This window comes from Sorex araneus, chromosome 10 (assembly GCF_027595985.1).
Source record: "Sorex araneus isolate mSorAra2 chromosome 10, mSorAra2.pri, whole genome shotgun sequence".
NCBI classification, from domain to species: domain Eukaryota; kingdom Metazoa; phylum Chordata; class Mammalia; order Eulipotyphla; family Soricidae; genus Sorex; species Sorex araneus.
In genome coordinates this window covers 34588297-34612841 of record NC_073311.1, presented here as the reverse complement: position 1 = coordinate 34612841, position 24545 = coordinate 34588297, and the positions used below count along the sequence as shown (strand labels likewise).

General features: G+C 41.5%; 1 protein-coding gene across 1 annotated transcript in view; it reads right to left on the bottom strand.

The window, feature by feature from the left end:
* PLEKHG7 (pleckstrin homology and RhoGEF domain containing G7) overlaps positions 1–24545 on the bottom strand; it is a 135423-nt gene that overhangs the window by 20443 nt on the left and 90435 nt on the right. The window contains exons 6-12 of the mRNA XM_055118426.1: positions 24227–24354; positions 16850–16890; positions 11359–11454; positions 10340–10483; positions 6818–6913; positions 3788–3889; positions 1741–1854 (exon numbers count right to left, since the gene is read on the bottom strand). Coding sequence (XP_054974401.1) covers positions 1741–1854; positions 3788–3889; positions 6818–6913; positions 10340–10483; positions 11359–11454; positions 16850–16890; positions 24227–24354 — 721 coding nt within the window. The remainder of the gene's footprint in view (positions 1–1740; positions 1855–3787; positions 3890–6817; positions 6914–10339; positions 10484–11358; positions 11455–16849; positions 16891–24226; positions 24355–24545) is intronic.

Below are 24545 nucleotides of genomic sequence, written 5' to 3'. Positions count from 1 at the left end.
TGCCACCATCAATGGACCCTCCCACCACCCCCACTCCACCCCCTCAAGGCTTGATTCTTAATCTAGTTCTCTCCTTATAATGTACCAGTATTTTACACACACACACACACACACACACACACACACACACACACACACACACACACACACACACACCCCAAATAAAATGTTTTAAAGCCCTCATAAAAATTTCAGGTGGGATAAAAATTAGAGGATGTGATCTTTAAAGTATGCAACATTTAGAATTTCTCAGTATGTGGTAGATGATAAATTTGTGTGGAACAATTTGTAATGATACATATTGTCGTTTTTATTTCTCCTTTTTCACTTAATTCAGGCATCATAATTCTAACTACAGATTTTCCCAGGCTATTCTTAAATTAGTTCATTTCTATAAAACCTTTCCTAAGCTGAAATGACACAAAGCAAAGAAGCAATGACCATTAGCATGTATGCACAACAGTGTGACCACACAAATAACTTAACACATCATACCCAATCACACCTAACACATAAAATGAAGCACCAGAGATGAAAATGGTGCAGGAATTCCACATCCCATCCATATCCATTCCCAGGAAGGAGCAGGCTAGAAAGAGCCTCTCACAGCCCTGGAAAGGCCGCCTGCCCCTGTAATAGCTGCTGCAAAACCAACTATGGACTCAATTGTGCTGCCTGGCTTTTCTCTTAAAAGCAGAATTTTCCTCCAAGGTCTCTTTTAGTGAAAATAGGTATTTTTCCTTCACTTATTTATTTATTTGGACTGGAGCGATAGCACAGGGGGTAGGGCATTTGCCTTGCATATGGCTGACCCGAGTTTGATTCCTTCGTCCTTTTCGTAGAGCCCAGCAAGCTACCAAGAGTATCTCTCCCGCACAGCAGAGCCCGGCAAGCTCCCTGTGGCGTATTCGATATGCCAAAAACAGTAACAACAAGTCCCATAATGGAGACGTTACTGGTGCCCGCTCGAGCAAATCAATGAACAATGGAGGACAGTGCTACAGTGCTAAAAATAAACTGTGAGATACACAGGTACAAAGTTGTTCATGATTGAGTTTCAGTCACACAATGTTCTAACACCTGTCCCTTCACCAGTGTATATTTCACCACAAATGTCCCCATTTTCCCTCCTGCTATTTCTCTCCTCCAGCCTGCCTCTACTCTATGGCATGCACTTTCCCCTCCCTCACCCTGTCTCTCCCTCCTCCCCTTTGGGCATTATGGTTTACAATACAGTTACAGAAAGGTTATCATATATATATATATATATATATATATATATATATATATCCCTTTATCTACTTTTAGCACTCAGTTCTTGTCCAGAGTGGTCATTTCCAACCCTCGCTGTCACCGTGATCTCTTCTCAATCCCAACTGCTCTCGCCCTCAGCACTTGGCCAGTTTCCCACCACGGGCCATTCCTCCTGGCCCATGTTTCTTCTGTCCTTGGATATTAGTTTCATACTATGTTTTTATATTCCACAAATGAGATCAGTCATTCTATGTCTGTCCCTCTCCTCCGACCCATTTCACTCCTCATGATACCTTCCATATCCATTCAAAAATGGGTATTAATGTCAAGTTTTTGGCAACAGTGCCACGGTTAGTGAGAACTTTTGAAAAACAGTGTGTGTGTGTGTGTGTGTGTGTGTGTGTGTGTGTATGTGTGTATTTATAACATATCCACTTTGCCAAAGAATCTTTGAAAAATCTATGAGATAAGAAAATGGTACTTTACTTTTAAATAAATTCCGAAGTCCTCTCTCTGTCTCAGGCTCTCCAGGTAAAAGACCGCGGCCGAGTAATTCAGGCAGTAGGTCTGGTGGCTCTGACACAGGCTTCCTTGGAAATACTGCGGGGGACAGAAGAGAGGACAGTCTCAGAAGTAGGGCCTCCCCATGCCCGTGGCCTTACTCTGTCTCTTCGCTTAGTCCTCACTCCCATCCTTCTCTTTGTGCTGCTGTTTCTGCGGTGACCGGAGGCCCTGCACATTAGCTGTCTTGACCATGTGCTCAGAGGTCCACACACTGTTATGGCGCAGCAGATGCCCAGAGTAGAGCCCGGATCTCTCTCAGGATGTGGGGCAGAGCCCGGAGGGAAGTGCCAGTGTCACCAGCTTCACGCTGCCGAGGCTGGGCCTCTTCCTCACACACATACCACACCAGGGTCCTTCCTCACACACCCCATACCCCACACGCCACATACTACACACGCAAACACACACCACACACATGCACACACTCCACATGCAAACACTCACCACACTCCCCCTGTACCACCCCATACCCGCACATCACATATTCCACTCACACCGTACACAAGCACATTATCCCACACCCCACACAATCCAGACACACGCCACACTCCCCCAGCACTCTATACCCCCCCACACCACGTATTTCACACAGGCACACACACACCACTCCACACACTGTACCCACATACTACACCACCCTCAACACCACCCATCATTCCCTGCCCTACATATCACACACACACACACACACACACACACACATACACACAGCCAACCCCATTCCTCTGCCATCACATATCACAACACATACACACACACTCCTCCAGTGAAAGCACCATGAAGGAACATCAGGGAGAGGGCAGCTACAGGCTGAACCTGGGAGCAGTGCATTTCTGTTGTTCAAAAGCTACCCTGGATCTGGGGTTTGCTTATAGCAAGCTGAGCTCAGGAAGACAAGTTTTCTATGACCAGTTGTTTATTGCTCTGGACAACTTGGTCAAAGCTAAAGGGAAAAAAAAATGTACCACCTCTAAAGGAACTTAGCAGTGTTGAGATTTTAGCTGCTGCTCCATACTTTCTATTCTTTCTCCTGAGGTTCAAGGTTTTCCTTCTTCACATCTGTTTTTGACGTCCCTGGGCTCTCTCCTTTCCCCCTATTTCCCTGCTCGTTCACCTGGGTTAACCTTCCTCTTCCTGTCTCACCTCAAACATCATTTCCCCAGGAAGAGCTTCCTCTTTGTAACTGCCTCACCATCCCTCGAAGGCAGGAGAGTTCTTCCAAAATATCTGTTCTTATTATCTCAGCTTGATTGTATAATCATTAGTGGCATTACTGGATTAATTTCCCCTCGATGAGACAGAAAGCTCTTCCAGAGCAGGGAAGTATCTAATTTTGCACACACTGTATGCATTGTCAGATCGATAAATCTAATCTGTTTTATTGGGTTTAGTGTAGTGTCAGAATTTACATCCTGTTAAATGAGAAAAGATGGACTGAATTAAAATGTTCAAAATTTTTTAAAAAGGGAGGAGGGAATGCAAGTATTTTGAAGGAATAAATAGCATTTATCAAGCTCGGGCTAGAATTTTTCCTCCTTTCTTCTCCTTTCCTACAAAGACTTATTAGGGGTGTTGATGGATTTGAAGGTTTATTTTGTTCCTTTCTGAGAGACTGACACATTTGTTAGAAGAACAACTGAACCATGTAATTAGCCTACACAGACTATTGCCATGAATATTGCTTTAAATTGAAGTAATTTGCAAAACAGACTTGGAAATGGATTTTCCATGTGTGCAGATTTCTATATTAATGAAACCCACACAGGAGATGGGGTGACAATGGGAAAATAGAATCTCCAAGCTATTTTGGGAAATGTGTACTGGGGGAGAAAGGGATGGCTCCTTTGAGGGTGGTTGTTGATGGAACTTCCAGAGGAACAATGAAAAAGAAATCAAGTAGCTATGAAGGGCTCTCTGGGGAGGTGGTGAGTTTAGCGCAGAAGCTGAGACTATCAGAAAAGGATTTTACCTTTGTGAGCACCGAAGCAAAATCCACCAATGGTGAAGTCTCAGAAGTGTCGAAATAGTCCTTGATGATGCCAAATAGACTGGTCACAAAACCGAAGCTCGTCTAGGGCCAGAGAGAAAGAGAAAAGAATAGGCAAAACATACACCTTCCTCTCCTTTGTCTTCTTTTTCATGTTACCAGAAATCAAATTCAAGGCCTGGCACATGCAAAGGAGAGAGCCACATCTCCGGCCCTCACATACCATTCTTACAAATGTTTTCTATTTCAAATTTCTCTCCTAGAAAGATTTGAGGATTCATTCGTCTGCTGTTCTATGAAGAAAATCTGTTTAAAAGTATCACTGTCACTGTCACTGTCATCCTGTTGCTCGAGCGGGCACCAGTAACGTCTCTCATTGTGAGACTTATTGTTACTGTTTTTGGCATGTCAAATATGCCATGGGTAGCTTGCCAGGCTCTGCCGTGCGGGTGTGATACTCTCGGTAGCTTGCCGGGCTCTCCGAGAGGGGTGGAGGAATGGAACATGGGTCGGCCAAAGGCGAACGCCCTACCGCTGTGCTATATGATTTAAAATTTGCTTTTTTCATGAATAAATTGAATTTTTTTTTTTAAAGTTCAGGGCATTTAAGAAATGTGCTGCTTGAGGGGGCTGGGAGATATGACAGGGAGGGGGCAATGTTTATGGTAGAAGAGAGCATTCAACTGGAAGGAGGAGGTGGTTCTGAAGGAGTGTTAGGTATTTATCAGCAACAGTACTGCAAACCACAAGGCAAAAGTGTGTACACACACACACATACACACACACACACACACACACACACACATGTTCCAAAGCACCTCTTATAGAAGCAGACTGGTGGGTGAAAAGCAACTTGGTGAGGGGTATTGGTAGAGGAAGTAGACACTGGTGAAGGGATTGGCATTCAAACATTGTGTGCATGAAATCCAATCATGAATAACTTTGTAATTTTATGGTAATCTTATGTAATTTAAGAAATAACCCTGAAAAACAAAAAAAAATAATTTCAGGGGATCAGTCATGACATCTCTGCGTTCACTTCATTTTTCTTCTGAGGATAGGGAGTAAATTCTCTTGAGCAGTAGTTAGGAAGTAGAGGTTACTCCTTGAAATACTCACCCCCAAATGTACCAGTGCTCAGACTTTGCAAGACTGGGGCCCACCAGCAGTCTTTGAGGGATCAAGAGATAACCAGGATCAACTTGGGGTCTCTGTGTTCCAGGCATTAGCTCTTTAAGTTTTCTCCCTGGCTCCTGAATAAATCTTTGCTAGCATTTTCCCTCTCTTCTTTTTTCAGAGGAAAAATATTCTTTATTCATATCTCAATAAACTAATTTGTAGGTAGTGTACCTGCGTAGGACTCTGCTTCTTGGCAAGACTTAGGCCCAGCAGGAGGCTTTGCTGCTCTGCAGGGCCCACACCACACCTGAGAGAACTGCAGCACGAAAGCCCCCGCCCCCATTCCCCTGGCCTGGGGGTTAATGGAGCTGTTTTTCAGTTCAAAAGAGGAAAGGAGAGCTGGAGCAATAGTACAGCGGGTAGGGCGTTTGCCTTGCACGCGGCCGACCTGGGTTCAATTCCCAGCATCCTATATGGTCCTCTGAGTACTGCCAGGAGTGATTCCTGAGTGCAGAATCAGGAGTAACCCCTGTGCATTGCCAGGTGTGACCCCAAAAAAAGAAGAACAAAAAAAGGAGGAAGGGAATTTTACTTTCTGTCTGATATCCTTTTCCCAGGAACTGATTGTCGATAGTGGGGATCCACCTTTGGTGAAAGATGTGGGTACCTACGGCCTTGTAGCGAAGGGCTTCAAAGTCTAGAGGGTGAGCCATCCAGCTGCCCTAGGCTGGGGAGAGACACCTCTGGAATGAGAATTTTCTGATCTCATTAAATCCATTTAGACTTTGCAAACTGGCAAGATAGACTTTGTACTGTAATTCTTCATCGGTCTGAGCTGAGTTTGGCACTTATAATTATTTCAGCATTTAAAAAATAGCCACTTATAATTATTTCAGTATTTTTTTTAAAAAAAATAGAACGAAAGAAAGAAAAGAAAAGAAAAAGGACACAATCTAGTGGCATTTACAATGGTATTCAGTATTTGGGATAAACATTGTCCCTTTCTGAACTTTCAACCAGTAATCAGTCTTTGATAAACCTTTTATCACAGCTGCAAACTGGTACAAAAGTAGATTGATTTTTTTTTTAGGTTTAAGTCTTTTTTTAACCACCTAAAATTTTTTTTAAACATCATGGTTTACAAAGTGTTCATAATACCATTTTTATAGCCATTTATTTTTCTGACACCAATTACAGCACCAGAGTGACCTTCCCTCTACCATCTCCCCATTTTCCCAACTACCCTACATGCCTGCCTCCTTAGCAGGAACATCATAATTTATGTTTTATTGCTTGTTACAATTAAATGGCTCTTCAAAAATACTTCAGTAAAAGAAAATTTATATAATTATATAATTATATCTCACCAGGCTGGAGTGATAGCACAGCAGGTAGGGCATTTGCCTTATACCCAGCCAACCTGGGTTCGATTCCTCCCGCCCTCATGGCAGAGTCTGACAAGCTACCTGTGGAGTGTTCGATATGCCAAAAACAGTAATATGTCTCACAATGGAGACGTTACTGGTGCCCGCTTAAGCAAATCGATGAACAATAGGACAACAGTGCTACAGAGCATAATACATATAAGAAAGGAATATTCATTTAAGAAGAAAGATCTGTACTGGAGATCTCAGGAATATGCTTATCTTGAGTGATAGTTTTGGAAAAAATAAAATGCTACTAGAGGGTAACTAATTCCTCTGTTAGAAAGGCTTTAATGAGTATTTAGATTTCCTTCTTATATACCCAAACTCCTGACCATATGATCATGTGAGGTTGGAGTAAATTATATACCAAAGTGGAGCACAAGCCACAAGCTAGAGAGGCATGAATATTCACGATCGCTAAGTGAATTTTAAATCATGGCTCTCAGCACAACCTGTTTTAGCTTACCTGACTTAACTCTTCCAGATTTGCAAAAAGTCTCCATAAATCCACATCCAGAAGATAGTCACGAGTGTGCAAATATTTTAGCGTATTCATGAAGATCTTAAAAAAAATCAAAGCACATTGCATTTTGTCTTTGATTTTGAAACTTACAATAACATTAAACATAACCCTTCTGAGTACAAGTTCATAGAACAGTATAGAAATCAGTATTTTCCAGGTTTAGGATTTTTTTCTAAATATAAATGATGGCATTTCAGCTCCATAGAACATAGGGAAAATGTGCCTTTGTGTCAAATCACTGCTTATGTAACCCCTAAGAACATCCCTATTGACCATTATTCAGTCAAATGGGTTTTCTCTGCCTTATGGTGCCAAAGAACTCACAAAGGTTCTTCTTGGCAACAGCACTAACATCAGACAAAAACAACATTCATGCTGAGGTCTCATTTATTCCTTCATTCCACAAAAGATCCAAATATCCTTTATTCTTAAGGGATTATAGAATTATTGAGTTAATATCTGGTAATATGCTTAGATTTGGATAAATGCATTAAATATTAATAAGGCAGAGAACTTTGTCTTATTACTTGATTGTATTCTTTTATAAGAGAAGTGTTTTTCTACAGAGCTATGATCCTTGTAGATAACCTGCCTCTGATTCCATAGAGATCAATTCACTGAAATAGGAATACTTTGTATAAACACAATGAAGTATTAAAAGGGACCAATTGTTCAAGTATTTTAGCTGTGAAAGGAAGGATGTTAGCCAGTCAACCCTCTCTGATATTCTTCTATATTCATTAAATGCAGTAAATTGTTCTTGAGCGTGCATCAGAATCCCTTACTATACCAGAGATTCCTGAGTCCCATCCCCCAGAGTTCAGATTCAGAAGGTCCCCGAAGGGCTGAAAAATATACATTTTCTGACAAGTTACTACTAAGTGATTCTGATGTTGTTGGTCCAAGGAACTTTGAGAATCACCAACTTTGAGTGCCCCCAAATCCATAAAGTATTGGTTATTTAGATATGACAAAATATTTCAAGCTAAAAACATGATTTCCATAAATATAAGACATTGTAACACATACACTGAGAAAATTTTTATGCTTTTTGTGCTGCAATTCCATGCTCTACAAAGTTTTGGCCAATAAAAAATCTTCCATTTTGTTCAATTTAGAATTTAAATAATAATAAGAAACTTTGGGAAGCTCATTAATTGTTTAGAGGGAGATGCATGTATGTACCCTGGTTATACCGGGACACTCAAAAATAAATAATTTCAGGTAGAATTTTTTCTTAAAACACATCATGTTAGTTTAAATATATACTGCAGTTTAAGGTGGGATAGAAAGCTTTGTTTTATTTATTAAAGAAATAAAGACCACGTAATTCGGAGATTTATTATTCTGAAGTAAAAGTCTAATGTTCATCAATAAGTTTTAATGCTCTCCTCTTCAAACATCTTAGTGTTCACCTCAGTAGCTTAATGTGCCATGTAGCAAGTTATCATTACAACTTGGAGTATTCTTGATTGTTTTAACTCATTCAGCATATTTCTTTGTTTAGGAATGGACATATGACTTAAGCTATTTTAATAAAAATGAGATTCAAGGAGCTGGAGTGATAGTACAGAGGGTAGGGCATTTGCTTTGCACACGGCCGACCCAGGTTCAATTCCTCTGCCCCTCTCGGAAAGCCAGGCAAGCTACCTGGGGTGTATTCAATATGCCAAAAACAGTAACGACAAGTCTCACAATGGAGATGTTACTGGTGCCTGCTCAAACAAATCTGTGAGCAACAGGATGACAGTGACAGTGACAGTGAGATTCAAGACTTTTGCTATGAGCTCTGATCTCTCTCTCTCTCTCTCTCTCTCTCTCTCTCCCTCTCACTCTCTTTTCCTTACTTTCTCCCTCTTTTCATGCCCTCACCCAACTCACTCTGGGCTCAATGATACCAGCCATTTTGTGGTACAAAAGGAACCAGACAAAGAATGAAACTAATGCTAAGAACTGGTAGAGGGAAATGTACTCTGGTGAAGGGCTGGGTGTTGGAACATTGTATGACTGAAACCCAATCATGAACAACTTTGTAACTGTGTATCTTATGGTGATTAATTTTTTTTAAAGAATGAAACTAATGCAAAGGAAGATAGGATTGACAGAAAGACATTTTACCCTTGGTTTTGAACTATGGGATAGTTACTGACAGTAAATGTTACTGAGAGAAAACAGTGTGGCATTTGTATTGCACTTGATAGGTTTCAAATCTGCTCATCAGGATGATCAGATTTTATGAGGTATCCAGAGATGAATTATTATTTTTTTATAGCTGAGGGTAGAAATTGCCAAATGACAGCTTGTGAGATAAATTAAACTCACTGCCCACTTTATAAATTTCATGTATGAAAACATAGCTGGGAATAATATTTCACCAGTTAGTTATAACTTCTTTTGTTCTACAATGCAAGAGTTGAGTGGTTGCAAAAAGGACCCCATGGACCGTAAAATTGAAAGTAGTTGCTCTCTGGACCTTTACAGGATCATTGCTCAGTGTTGATTTAGAAAATGAAGGATCAAAATTTCCTAAGGTGCTAAGTTAGAAGCAGATCCAGGATTTGAATTTGAGTTATAAGTGATTAAGCAGGATTAAAAGTCTTTATGGGCAGTGGTAGTCTTGGAAGCAGGTGCCCCATCCACCCCTATGGTCTTGGAAGGAGGTGATTGCATTCCCATCTTTTCTTTTTGATTCTTCCATGAGGAATTCTCTGCTCAGAGACTCCCCAAAGCATGACTTCAGGTCTGCCCAAGCTCAGAAGCACCATTAACATGGCTGAGATCAAGCGCACACAGTGCAATCCACCCCCACATATTGAAGTGATTACTACATAAATTGGTGGCTCTGGTCCTGTAGCTGGTACAAAGCATTGTCTTGCTAGTGTCCATGCAGAAAGAAGCAAGGGCTCTAAAGGACTGGTTAAAGAGGAAAACTCTGCTGCGAGGAAAGTTGAGTGTTCTCTAACTTAAGAAGTGTGAAAACAAGGGTAAAGATAACTCAGAAGAGAGGCAGACATCAGAGGGGGAGCTGGACTTGTTTACTGAGATCTTATTTAAACCCAAGAGTCTATGTTTTCTTCCTTTGTTTTTATCCACTTTTTAATATTAATTTTTTATTTTATTGAATCACCACGAGGCAGAGCATTACAAAGCTACTCATGATTAGGTTTAAGTCATACAATGTTCTGACACCCATGCCTCTACCAGTGTCATTTCCCAGCACCAAAGTCTCCAGTTTCCCTCCAACCCCCATAAACCACACCCACCTCAGCCTGCCTGTATGGCAGTCTAAAAAAAAACTTCTGAGAAACAACAGAGTGGTTTACAAAAATGAGGAAGCAATTATCACACTTTTCTTATGTATTCTAAAAGAGGAGAGTCTCATAATTGGTAGCACAGAGGAGAAAAATAAGTGTCCAAGGACCGAAGTACTATTTTTCATCTGCTACTAAAGTAAAAAAGCATTACCATCTTCATCACTAATAAATGGTCCAAGAAATAAGTGCATTCACTGGTAAAAAGTTCCCACATGGCCTCTTGCTGCTTTCTTAAGTCTAGTTGATCAGTAGGAGGTTTTCCGTGGGTTTCCATGACTTCATTCCAGGACTTATCCTGTATATGGGAGAAAAGAGAGAACAAAACATTTCCTCTGAAGTGGGTGACCTACTCAACATTTCCTTTGCCTTGCAGTACAGAAGGAACAGACAGTTTCCCTAAATATCCCTTACTACTCCAGAGCTCCAACAGCCTGGTATCATCTCCCCGAACTGTCCAAACCATAGCACCCCTCCACCTGGCTTTGGTCAGGTTTATTTTTTTGTTTTGTTTTGTTTTGTCTATACCACTGAGTCACAACCCTGGTCCTCTGCAAAGCATTGGGATGCCAATTCTTCCCGGTGTGAAGCTTGGAATACCAGGTATATGTCATTTCTAATTTAAGTGAAAAGAAATTAAAATTTGATCTTGTTTTGAATGATGCTTGAGAACATTATTCTTAAGTCCTTTTCTTCTTATCACAAAAACAAAGTGAAATCTCAGAAAATCCTAAACTAAGAACTGGAAAGTTTGATTCCATTTCCAAGAGCAAAGCTTACTGAAATGAATAACCAAGGAATAATAAAATAATACTTTTGGCCTTAAAGAGAAATTGCATGTCATCTTATCAGAGCAACTTAATTTTCAAAGACAAAACTGATGTCTGACAAAGGGAATAGTAGTTTTAACCATTAATATTAATAGAGGGCCTCATGGTCTACAAAGTGCTCATTGACCCTTTAATTTTGTATGTTTTGACTTTCCCAGGTTTCATTCAGAATTCTCAGAGAGTACAGATCATTCCACTTAACCCTAGCTCCATTTTCTATACTTTTTTGTTACCAGGAATGAGGTACTAGTTGTACAACTAAAAACGGTAAGAACAAAGCCTAGCCTAGACCAAAGTCCTCAAAACAAAGAAACTGGGTCATAACAAATAAATATCTAGATACCTTCAGGCCAAAGAATTCAAAGCTCCTGAAGTCTGTGATCTTCAAGGAGGAGAGGCAGGTTTCCAGATCAGCTAGGTGCTTGTGCTTGTCTTTCCCCTGCTCCGAGAACGTGAGAAACAGGTTTGCAAAATTTGAATTCTTTAAAGATATGACTTCCCCAACATCTTTTGTTTGTTCCAGTATGAGACCAGACTACAGTGGAAAATAATAGCTGAAAGTCATTTTTGAGCCAAAGTCTGACCCATAGGCTCACAGAAATAGCAGACCTAAAAGAGAGATGCTGGTGAGAACGTCATATTCAAAGCTCTTGCTTAACTAATTAAATACACATATTATATATAACATAATATTTTATATTATATTATATATAACATATATGGAATGGTCATGCATGGACTATCAGTCAGGTGTAAATAACCTCTAGAACATCCTTCATCCTTCTGACTTTTTCCTAATATTGAAACTGGATTTGTTTATTTTTTTATTTTAGCACCAGAAGGTCACTGTCACTGTCACTGTCATCCCGTTGCTCATCGATTTGTTCAAGCGGTACCAGTAACGTCTCTCATTGTGAGACTTATTGTTACTGTTTTTGGCATACCCAATACGCACGGGTAGCTTGCCAGGCTCTGCTGTGCAAGCTCCATACTCTCGGTAGCTTGCCGGGCTCTCCGAGAGGGGCAGAGGAATCGAACTCAGGTCGGCCGAATCAAAAGCGAACGCCTAACCGCTGTGCTATCGCTCCATCCCAGCACCAGAAGGTGTGATCCATATAAAAGTTCAGCCTATCATTTCACAAATGACTAAATAAATCCAAGTATAACAAAACTGTTGGACACACTAAATCTCTGCTAAAGAGCACCAGGAACCATGATTGGGGCTGGGTGATGGTTCAAAGGGCTAGTGCATAAGCTTTGAACGTGGAGATCTGGGTTGCGAACATCTCCTTGGAAACACAAAACAAAAAGGCAAAAGCACGCCCAGAATATGCTAGAGACCCTAGACCACTTAGATAGGAAGCACCTACTTGTTTCTGTAATAATTTTGTTACAGAAATAATTTTATTTTGGAATAATTTTTAATTTTCAGTCATATTAGTTTTAAAAATTAGATAATAGGGCTAGAGAAACAGAATAGGGGTTAAGGTGCTTGCCCTGAATACAGAGAACCTGGTTCAATTTCTGTCACTGCATATGTTTCTCTGAATACTTCTAGGAGTGATCCTGAGCATAGAATCAGTAGCAGTTTCTGAGCACCTCTGAGTGTCTCTAACCCCCCAAAACCTGCTGATGACAAAGGTAATATAGCTATTGTAGAAAGTTTCAAAAAGAAAAAAAACAACACAAAGAACATCCATTATTGATTATTTCCATAGTTCAGATAACCACTGCCATTTTCTGATTACATTTGTAATTAATTTTTCCTTTAAAAAAATCCAAAGTTTCTTTTCTTTTTTTTTTTTGCTTTTTGGGTCACACCCGGCAATGCACAGGGGTCACTCCTGGCTCGTGCACTCAGGAATTACTCCTGGCGATGCTCAGAGGACCATATGGGATGCTGGGATTCGAACCTGGGTTGGCCGCGTGCAAGGCAAATGCCCTACCCGCTGTGCTATATCATTCCAGTCCCAAAAAATCCAAAGTTTCTTCTAGAGTTTTGAGCATTTAGTTTTCTAACTTCAAATATGTCGCTATACAGGTCATTAATTTTTAATGGAGTCATATTTACATATTCTTTTGTAATTTGCTTTTTAAGCTTAATATGTGTGACCTTTCTCTTTTTCGTTTTTACACATTGTTCTATTACAATAGCATAAATTACCCACTTAAAGAGTTCATTTGACCCACTAAGCCAGGAAGAAGCTATTAAATAACAACGTGTTAGGCTTTCTATAGTCAACCTGGACACATTTAATTTTTTCATTTAATGCCTCCGGGACTGAGAGCATCCTGCCCACATGGCAGAGCCTGGCAAGCTACCTGTGGCGTATTCGATATGCCAAAAACAGTAACAGCAAGTCTCACAATGGGAACGTTACTGGTGCCCGCACGAGCAAATCCATGAACAATGAGACAACAGTGCTACGGTGCTACAGTGGATTGTCTCCCGGTCTCTGAGGCTGGGCACAGATCAAAGATTTGGGTAGAAGTTAGTATATGTTCTGTTAGGAGCAAGAGTAGGCCGGGGAGGGCTGCAGGGTGGACAGTCCCTGCCTGTGTGAGAGAAGCTCATTAAGAGCCCTGGAGGCCCGGCCCGGGGAGAGTCAAGACTCTTCAGCTTCCTTAGTAGCAAAGGGATCTTGGATCTCTGACAGCAACTGGGAAACATGCCTTTTGTAGGAGTGTGAAACCATGGCAACTGCATGTTTACAAAAAGCAGCAGCCAGTGGAGGAATAAAGATGCTGACAGCATGGAGCTGTGGGAAAGGGGCACCTGTCTTTAGTGTGTTTGTTTCCTCTCGATGCTGGAGATGGAGCCCAGGCCTCTCCCATGCGAGACAACTGCTCTGTCTCTGAGCCACCTGCCATCTCTGAGCCACCAGACTGTCTTGAAAGGCCCCCATGGCGCTCTCTGGGGATCTGGCTAACCTGAGGGAGGGGCTGTCCTCTCAGAGGTCACATAAACTGTTTCCAGTAACTGACATATTTAGCGTCCAGGTGCTTCCAACCTGGTCACAGTGACTCAGAGAGGCAACAAGAGGCACCAGAAGGGTGTTTGAGAGAATAAGGAGGAGGAAGAAAAAAAAATCAAGCTTTATTTTAAAAGCTCAAATTTCATAACCAAGGGGCAGGTAGGAGGGAAAATTGCAGAAGCGCTGGTGACCAGTGTGAAAGGTCCAGATGTGACTGTGAATAGATCCATTTTGGAGCGTCTGACAAAGAGATGGATTGGACCTGTGGGGATAGGCACGTTCTTCAAGACTCTGAGGAAAGAGGGAAGGAGGCTTTGGGTTCAGTTCTGGATCCCTGTAGCTGGTGGAGCGGCACAAAGCTGGGCTCACACAGACACAGAGCCAGCCTGCCTGGAGCTTCTGGGGGTACAGTTGCACTCTTTCACTTAGCAGCTGTGTCGCCTGTGACTGACGTCACCTTGCTAAAATTCATTTTCCCCATTTGCAAAATGGAAATGGTGATGGTACTCACTTTGTTGAGTGGTTGTGAGAACTTCATATATGCAAGCTATATCGAGAGACAGGAATGCACACATTAAGCAGAAATCATGCTTGGTGCACGGTAAACAGTGTGTATTTGATTCTTTCTGGTTTTGGACCATACTAGGTTGTGCTCATTTTGCCCATTCCTGGCTCTGAGCTCAGAAGTGACCCCTGCAGTGCTCAGGGGACCATATGTGGTATCAGAATTGAACCATTCGAAGCCAATCATTACCTCCTCTACCCTTCTCTACAATCCAACTACTTGCTTTGATTTCCGACATTGTCATTTGTAGTTGGGAAGAAAAATGAGAAAGAAGAAAGGTTTAAAAAGTAGGAAGAACTATTACTGATTGGGAAAATATATTATAATGTGTGTTTTATTTTTATGAACTATTATTTACATAGATAGGAATTACATGATAAGTAAAGACAAAAAGAAGCAAGTAGATATACTGATTTCAGGATGACAGAGATATCCTTGCATAAGTGAGATTGTAGGAACAGATTTTTTTTCTGTGTTACTGAGAACATTTGGTCATTCCATGAATCATTCTGTCTTTGAATCTATCTCTACCCCTGGTGACCCACCTCCAATATTGGGCAAGCCATTTAAAGCATTTTAATTGTCCAATTTCCATGTCAATGATATCTTCTTGATAGTGAATTGGGTTTCTTAGGTTTCTTGGAACATGCCAGTACCCTACACACAAGTTGCTTCTCACAGGCAGGGAACACACATGGCTCACAAGTAGGAGTAGCCCTTCCTTAGCGAGTCCTTCCTTTCTAAAGCACTGTTCATTTCCCTGGTGCTTTGTAGATTTTCCTTGCTTGGAAGCATCCTCAAAGGCATTGGTAGGAGCAGCCCCTTCTCCTGGGACCCCAGACCTGACTGGAATTGAATTGTTTCCACTTAAATAGGGAGGGACTTTGAGAAGCATTCATCATTATGATCATGTTTTAATTGCACTTACATAATGTGTAGTTATACATTCAAATACCATGTTGCATGCCCCAAACTAGTGTCACACATATGTAAATTATATCAATGTTAACAATATCAAAAATATTAAAATATTTTTAAAAAGTTAAAAAATATAAATAGGGAGGGAGCCCAGGAAAGGCTGCTCCATTAATATTCTCAAATCTGCCAAGAAAACCATAGATTCATATACCTCAAAGAGGCGCCACATAAGAATGACTAATGAGCAACATCCCTGGTGACATTGGTGTCTGTCTTGACTAACACTTTACAAATCTGAGGTTTATGTGTAGATTGTGTGTCCTTGTGAATGAACTTCTCCTGCCCAAATCCACGAGTTGAATTTCTCCTCCCCAAACCTGCTCTCCTTCCATGCAAGAAAGCAGAAATGGGATCTATGGGAGTGGGCGGCGGAGGTTAGCGGAGGGTTGGTGGGCTTAGTGCCTTTATAAGAAGGGGAAGACAGGTCAGATCTGCACTGTGGGAAGAACAGTGGAAGGTGAAAGGTGCCCGTAGCAGAACCTTGCAAGCGCCGGCACCCAGGCCAAGGCTCCAAGACTCTGAGAAATAACTTTTTGATATTTAAGCACCAAGTCTGTGCTATTTTGTTTTAGACACCTAAGGGACAGAGACACACATTTTATGCTTGAAAAGACAGTATAAAAATCACTCATGTAGTTGGTCACGAAAATAAGTCATTTCTCTCAACCCAAATTAAAACTGCCACCAATATGAGAGCCTTATTGATTGAACCTTAATAACGTGCTCAACTCTGGGATGAACCCTACATATCTATTGATTTAGTTGTCACAATTGCTCTGTGAAGTCCACTCAGCCCTTTTCCAGAGAAGAACCTGAGGCTGAGGTGGAGAATTGACTTGACCACATACTGAAGCAGCAAACAGAACAGCTGTGACTGGAGCCTGGTGGCTTTTACTTCAGCTATGAGATTGGAACAAGATCCAAGAAGCAATAGAAAAGGGTCAGAGCAGCTGCTGACAAAATGGAGACACCAGGTTGGTGCAAGTTTATTTCAAGTAACCTGTTTCTTAAGCTGGATCAAATTCTAAATTTGGAGTTGAATGTAAAGAATCATAATATTAGGATTGCTGTTATTGTTATTTGCAGTGTTTATTAACCACCATCAATCAGCACAGATTTGAGGCACAAAATAGTGTCATTTGGCATGTTCTGTAGCTACTACAACAGATGTGTCGATATCACTTAAAGTCCAAGTACAATCTGCTATTGTGCAAAGATCAAGTAGAGGCTCACCAAAGATGGCGGGCTCACCATCCGTTTCTTCCTTAGCTACAGGAGGATTAATTAAAACAAAAATGACAGTGTGCAGCACTTACCACATCTTTCCTGGAGAAAGGCCATCTTGACTTCTTGGATTCTGGTGGGTGTAAGGAAAGAAAATATATGTTAGTGCTTTGAGTAACCAATGGCAGTTACTCATTGCAACACTATACAAAACCTTCAAATGAACTAAACAGAACTTATTCCACTAATTCTCCTTCTGAGAAAGCACAGGATGAATATTCATATCTATGCAGATGAAACATGTTGTAAGCAGAGCATGTTGCTGGCACAGACTGACTGGCATGGACTGTGCTATACCATCATGACAGCAACATGATCTGGCAACACCTGGCATGAACAGGCACAGTCTGTTTTGCATGACCTGACACAGGTTGACAGGAACAGGCACAAGTTGGCACAAGTTGACACAGAAATACATTGCATGAAGCAGGTTCGAATGACTGATATAAACTGGTATAAGGTAGTACAGGTTGGCACTGCGTGGCATGGATTGGAACTTTCTGGAAAGGCTGGGTATAACTGGCACAATTTGGCAGAGACTTGCAAAACCTGGTAAAGGTAGACATGGACTGGAAACAATGGCAAGGTTGATATGGACTAGCACAGGTTGGCATTATCTGGCATTAGCTAGTACAGGTTGACATAGTTTTACACATGCTGATACAGCCTGGCACGTGTTGACACATACTGGCATATCCAGGCACAGATTGGCACACCTAGACAAGATTGGCAACACCTGACATGACCTGGATCAGGCTGGCATGAACTGGTATATGCTAGCACCACATCATGCAAGTTGGTACCACATGTCAAAGCTGCAAGATGTTAATACAGAATAGTAAAAGCTGGCACAGATGGAACAAGTTGAGTCTACATGGACTGGAACAAACTGGCACAGGTTGGTATGGACTAACACTGATTGATGTCACCTGGCACACATAAGAAAATGGTGGCATGAGCTGTCAGGAGCTAATAAACTGGGATGGCACAGTTTGGCAACACCTGGCAGAAGTTGGCAATACTGGTACAAAATGGCATGGTATGGCACAAACCTGCACAGACTGGTACAGTATAGCACCAGTTGGAATGAAATGGCACTTGTTAGCATAGTTAGCATCTCAGTCTGGCACCACATGACTCAAGTTGGCATATATAGATTAACATGTACTGAATGAGCTGGCACATATTGGCTTAGACTAGCAAGGCTAGAACAGCTTGACAAATGATGGCAATACTGGCATAAGTTGGCATGTACTGGCATGCGATAAAACAGGTTGGCATAGAATGACACTGCTGAGCACATGGTGGCATAACATGACACATACTGGCAACGTATGGCACAAGTTGAAATGTACAAACTGACATATACTGGTATGAACTGGCATAGTTGGCACAAACTGGCACAGCCTGACATTAACAGAGATGGCACAAACTGGTGCTACACGTCACAAGTTGCCATTGGCTAGTACAGGAGAGTATCACCAGATACTGACAAATACTAGCACAAGTTGGCACTGACTGGCACAAGTTTCATGGATGGGCAGAGACTGACATACACTGGCACAACTGGAAATTGCTGGCACTGATACAAGTTGGCATAGACTAGAAATGCTGGCACAATTTGTCACTGACTGGGAATATGGACATGGGTTGGTACACACTGGCACAGACTGGCATAAGTTTGCATGGACTGGCACATTCTGGCACAGTTGGTATTTTCAGGGCTAGATTGGACAAGTGGGAAAGATAGCACCACCACATGTTGGCAGCAAGGGCATATATTAGCACAAGTTGGCACATTTGACCATGTGAACCTTCGAATGGGCCCCATCCTCAATCTCTCCTTCTGGACTCCAGGAGCTGGAGCGTATTGCAGTCCAGCTGATGACCTTCAACTGCATACGTCTGTTCTCTAAGACCTGGCCCAGGAGCAAAGCATTCGTAGGATTGTGCTACTTCTCAGGACTCCATGGTAATGCCCGTTCCCTTGCCTTTCCCTGTTCATTGAAAGCAGCCTGCATTTCTTGGCTTGTGGCCTCACCACCCTTCTCCTTCCTCAAGGCCAGCAGGGCATTCTTGCCCGGTCTGGTCCTCTTGTCTCCCTCTCCCAATTCCCCATGATGTCCTTGTGCCCATCCAGAGAACCAAGATTTCCCTCCTGCTCCTGAACTTTTCTTTTCCTAAGAAAATATATTTTCTTAGGAAAGAATATATTCACGGGGTCTTTGATTAGGAAAAAAATACCATCAACTGGCACAGGCTGGAACTGCCTTGCATGGATTGCCATGGACTTACAGATTATTCTACCTGGCATAAACTTGTAAAGGTTGGCATGGGCTCTCAAGCCAGAACTACCTGGCATAGATTGCCACAAGTTTTCACCACCTGGCTCAGAATGCACAAATGGACACAACATGACTTAAGTTGACACAGCCTAACAAGCTGTTATAGATGGGCACAAGTAATCATGTACTGGTACTACCTAGCACCGGTTAACATGGACTTGAAATACATCTTGAAATGCATTGGTACATAGTTACACTGTTTGTCACAGATTAGTATCTTCTAGTAGAGGTTCCCACAGAATGACAGAAGCTGGCACTTACTAGCACTGGTTGGTAAGATGTCACCAACTGACAACACTAGCACAGTTTTGCAGAGATTATCCTTACCTTGCACATGTTGGCACAGAATGGCACAAGCTATCACTAACTGGCACCACATGACAAAGACTGTTATGGACTTGTATCATCTGACATAGTTTGTCATGGTTTGGTTCATGTCACTACAGACTGGCATCATCAGATACAGACAGGCAAGTCCACCAACCATCATAGTTTGGTATCACCTTACTCAGGTTAGGAAGGCTAGAACAAGTTGTCAAGACATAGGCATCAGTTGGTAAGGCTTTCACAAACTGGCACAGGTTGGCACAGAATGGTATAGATTAGTGGAGACCTGTTCCAAGTGGTCTTGATTGGCTGAAGCTTGTCTTGATTGACTCAAATTGGTTGTAACCAGTTTAGGCTGGTTTGATCCAATTCAGATGAGTGAAGGCAGATTCTGACTAGTTCTGAAAGGCTTTAATAGGTTCTTACCAAATTTACAACTGTTTCTGCCTGGTTGTAACTTGTTCTAGTGTCTGAACAGCTTTAACTTTCTGTGACTGGTTATGACAATTTGTAACTGGTTGTGAGCTGCATTGCTTTCCCCCTTCCACTCAAGTATTATGTAACTTCCTTTTCTCTTTTACTTGCAGAAGAATCTATTAAAATTTATAAAAGGAATTGGATCATTCTTTTAAGACAGCAAATCACTGGGCTTGGGCACTGAGAGAACTTTATTTTTATAACCTACACTAGAAAACTTTCTGGCAGAAGCAATTTGAATATCCTGATGAACACTAAGATTTGGAGTTGCATTAACCCAATAGACTGGGGCTATATCTCAAAAGACTAGAGTGCGCATCTTACATGCATTATACCCTGAGCTCTGTCCCGTACAATGAGCTCTGTCGGCTATAGCTCTGATGGCTCCCAAGCACTCCTGGGGTGAAGATCAATATTTTTATTTGAAAACAGAACAAAACAGAACAACGCAGACCCCTGAAAAAGGAAAACATTAATATGTCACTAATTTTTATGTTGAGAGTTTATTATTGCTACTGGTCAGTTTCCAAGTAGTTCGTCGTGTTGCTTTGGTGAGGAGGAAATGATCATTCAATAACATATACTTTTGATCATCAGAAAGTAAAGAGATTAGATCTTGTATCTTGACATTTATCACTTGCATTAGTTAGTAAAGCTATTAAGTAAAAATTTCACATCACTTCTTAGGTTTTAAAAAGGTATTATTTTTTTATTTTTTTTAATTTTATTAAGTCATCGTGAGATAGTTACAAGCTTTCATGTTTGGGTTACAATCTCACAATGATCAAACACCCATCCCTCCACCAGTGCACATTCCCCACCACCAATATCTCGGGTATACCCCCTCTTTCCCACCCTCCCCCTGCCTTCATGGCAGACAATATTCCCCATACTCTCTCTCTACTTTTGGGCATTATAGCTTGCAACACAGACACTGAGAAGTCATCATGTTTGGTCCATTATCTACTTTCGGCATGCATCTCCCATTCCAACTGGTTCCTCCAGCCATCTTTAGAAAGGTATTATTATGACTCAACACTGCCCAATAGTTCTTTCACCTTTCTATAATGCCATGAGGAAACTCAGGAAATTTCAGAGTATTGAAATTTCAACCAATTTGAGGAAATTACGTGTGCAGCACTTACTAGAAAGAAGGAGCTATAACTATAATTCTGGAAGATATCTATCTCATTCATTCTGACACCCTTATTGACCTTTTGAAAGGAGGAGGTTAAGTGAAATCTCCATTAAGGAAATGTTTGGTGTTAATTATCATGTCTAATTTAAACTTCGATAATTGAGGTCTCTGGTCTTAGCACATTTATTTTCTTTGATTTTTCTAAGTTCAGGAAAAAATTTAGGGACATGGGAAAGCTATCCAAATATTCAGAAGATTTACATGTGACTTTATGAAAGGCACCATCTTTTATTATTATCATAAACATCAGGTTTTGCTAAATCAAAGTCTCTAGCAACAATATTTTTGCTTTTTTGTTTTGTTTTATTTTTTTGCTTTTTGGGTCACACCTGGCAATACACAGGGGTTACTCCTGGCTTTGCACTCAGGAATTACTCCTGGAGGTGCTCAGGGGAACCATATGGGATGCTGGGAATCGAACCCGGGTCAGCCACGTGCAAGGCAAATGCCCTACCCGCTGTGCTATCACTCCAGCCCCAAGCAATTTTTAAGTGACTCACAAGCACAATGAAGCTTGAGCCCATGGTCTGGGTGCGTGAGAAAACTGTCCAAAGCTCTTTGAGAAGAGGGTGCAGAGGGATACTCTGAAGTGCACTGTATCTATTCCTTCTGTTATATCTGCCCTACGCTAAACATGTAAGTTAGCACAGAACAGTTAATCTGATCTAGGGCAGTATTCTCCAAACTTTTTATACATGCATACAAGCATCTGTCCTGCACACTGGTGCAGGAACTGACAACTGTAACTATGTAACTATGTAACTATGCTGTAGACAAGTGGTCTTCAATCTCTCTGCACCCGTGGGACTGCAGACCAGGTTGAAGAATGCTCATGCAGAAGTATGCAGCAATGATGATGTTGTTTCCTTAGCATAGTGGACCTCAAACTTTAGCTGGCTTCAAAGTCACCGAAAGGACTTGCTATAAAAATGTATTTCTCGACCCGCCCTCTGTTTCTAGTTCAGAAGGAACCCCAACATCTGTATTTCTGAATTTACCAGGAGATAGCAAAGCCTCTCATCTAAGGCTCACCTTTGGAAAATTCTTCTGTGTGTTAACCAGTTCAGAACCCTTATAAAGTATCATAAAGCATTGTACTCAATTCTATTAAGGCTAGGCTGTATTTGGCACCAACTCTAGTTCTTAGAAATCTGTATTTGAGCAGACAGTACAGATACCCCCCTCTGGTTTACCATTTGGTATCCTTGAGTTATTATATAATATGAAATAAAATTATCATTTGGGATGCTGGATCACTTAAAGTAGTTGATGTGAAAGAAATCTTTGGAGTGAAGAGTAATAGACATGTTAGGTACACTTTGTTCACCCGACTCTGCATTCCATACATAGTGGGTGGCTGGTAAGAGCTAGGAAAAGGCAAAGTCAGGTCCTAAATTCCTGACACCAGCCTAGTGACTCCGTGGTCAGCTCATGCTTCTCTCCTGGGCCTCACTCTGCACACAGGTGAATGAGCAATGAACTTGGCAGCCCTCCATAGCGGATGCCAGAAGTCTTGGGCTCCTGATGATAGTTGGAGGTGAGTATTAGAGACTGACTCTATTTTCAGGCTTGGTAAATTTGTATGAATCTGTCTTATGTATTAGATTTCCGAGTAAGGGTTCCTTGGGTGAAGGAGAGGTCTTAAGTAGTGCTCAGGGAAGCTGGAGAACATCCCCAGCAAATGGGACCAGTAGTTTAATGTAAGGTCCAAGGATATGGTGATGCTTGGACCCCGTGGTACTGGAGTCCACCAGTGCTTGGCCCCTGCAGTGCCAAGGACCGAATTCAGGGTCTTGTTTGTACAAAGAATATGTCCTTGACCCTTGAGTTTCCATTCCTATCACCCAAGTAAGAATTATTTTGCAATCTTCAGACAACTTACACTTAATTTATTGATTGTTTTGTTTAAGCTTATGTCTGTAATGTACTATTTTTTCTATTTGTACTTCCCTTTTCCCTTTTAGATTTTTCTATCTTATTTTGAATTAAGCATATTTAAATTAAATTTTATTCCATTTTTGCCTAGTAGTTAAAATTATTTCCTTCCTTTAATGATTTTCTTTTCCTCTTCATTAATATTAAGACAGAACTGACGTTTAATCTTATGCTTCAAAATTAAAATTTTGGTGCAGTCTATAATATACACTAAATCTACACTTTTAAATAAACATTCTCTTTAGACTGTGCTAAGAATACAAATCCCTTCTGAAGTTTGAATCATTGTTCTCTGATTATTTTTGGATGCTGAAAATGTTCTCTTCATAAAAACATCTTCATTGTTCAAAATAAATGCATTTATAAGATGCACCAAATGTTCTATTTCTTCTGATCACAAAGAACATTAAAATATGTTTATTGTGGTCTATTAAAACAATGTGTTTACACACATATGTAATCTAAATAAATAACTTCATAAAAATAATTCATATGTAAAGAAAAAAGGCTCTGCTAAGAACAAAACGTTTCCAAATTCCAAGATGGATAAAAAGTCTTACTTTAGCTCCCATAAATTTTGATCAACCTCCCATGAGAATTGTGGGGAACAGGCCACAGTGCCTCTTTATGCTTTTGCAACTGAGTTGGAGGGGCAGATTCACTCCTAAGTTTCCGTGTCCTATCAGGCATGAGTCTGCTCTTGTCAGGACTTAGGTCTGCTGCCTGCAGCTTCTGAAGGGGAGCATCTGAGTACAGCTCTCCTCCGGGGTTGCAATGAAGGCTGTTTGTCAGCCTTAGTTGGGGTGCTGCCCCCTGCCCAGAGAGGTCCGTCTGCTCCAGCTTGCTGATTGCCATTGATGTGTCAGTCCTAGGCCGTGGACCTCGAGCATCTTATTTGACAAGAGGATCCTTCTCTGTCTCTGTAAGTAGGATGCCCAAGGCCAAGACTGACGTCCACTGGGTCCCAGTCATCCATGGCTGATGCCTATCCTGCACGGGGAGACCCTTGTTCTCACTGGTCAGCACATGTGTTCTTCTCACTATGACATATTTCAAGACTGCCCTCTGCTTAGTACACCTCTGTCCCAGAACAGACACGTAAGGAATGCATGCTGAACAAGCAAGACCTGAATTCAGCAGCAGCAGCGGGTGGCACAGGTAATTGGCAGCTCCGTCTGACACTAGAAGGTCCCCCGGGAACACCTCAAGTCCAGGGAGATTGAGCACCACAGAGCTTCGTCGGTGTTCGTAGAACCTGCACTCAAGAGACAGGAAGGAGAGAGGTCAATGTGGGGCTGCGCATAGGGTCTGCACTCACACCCATGGTAATCTTGGGGAGGGGGGTGACTACTAGAACTTCTTGCCCCAAGAAGGTCTGCTATCTTACCAAGGATCTGGAAGCTGCCCCACACTCTTGATCCTTTCTTAGCTATATTATTACTATTG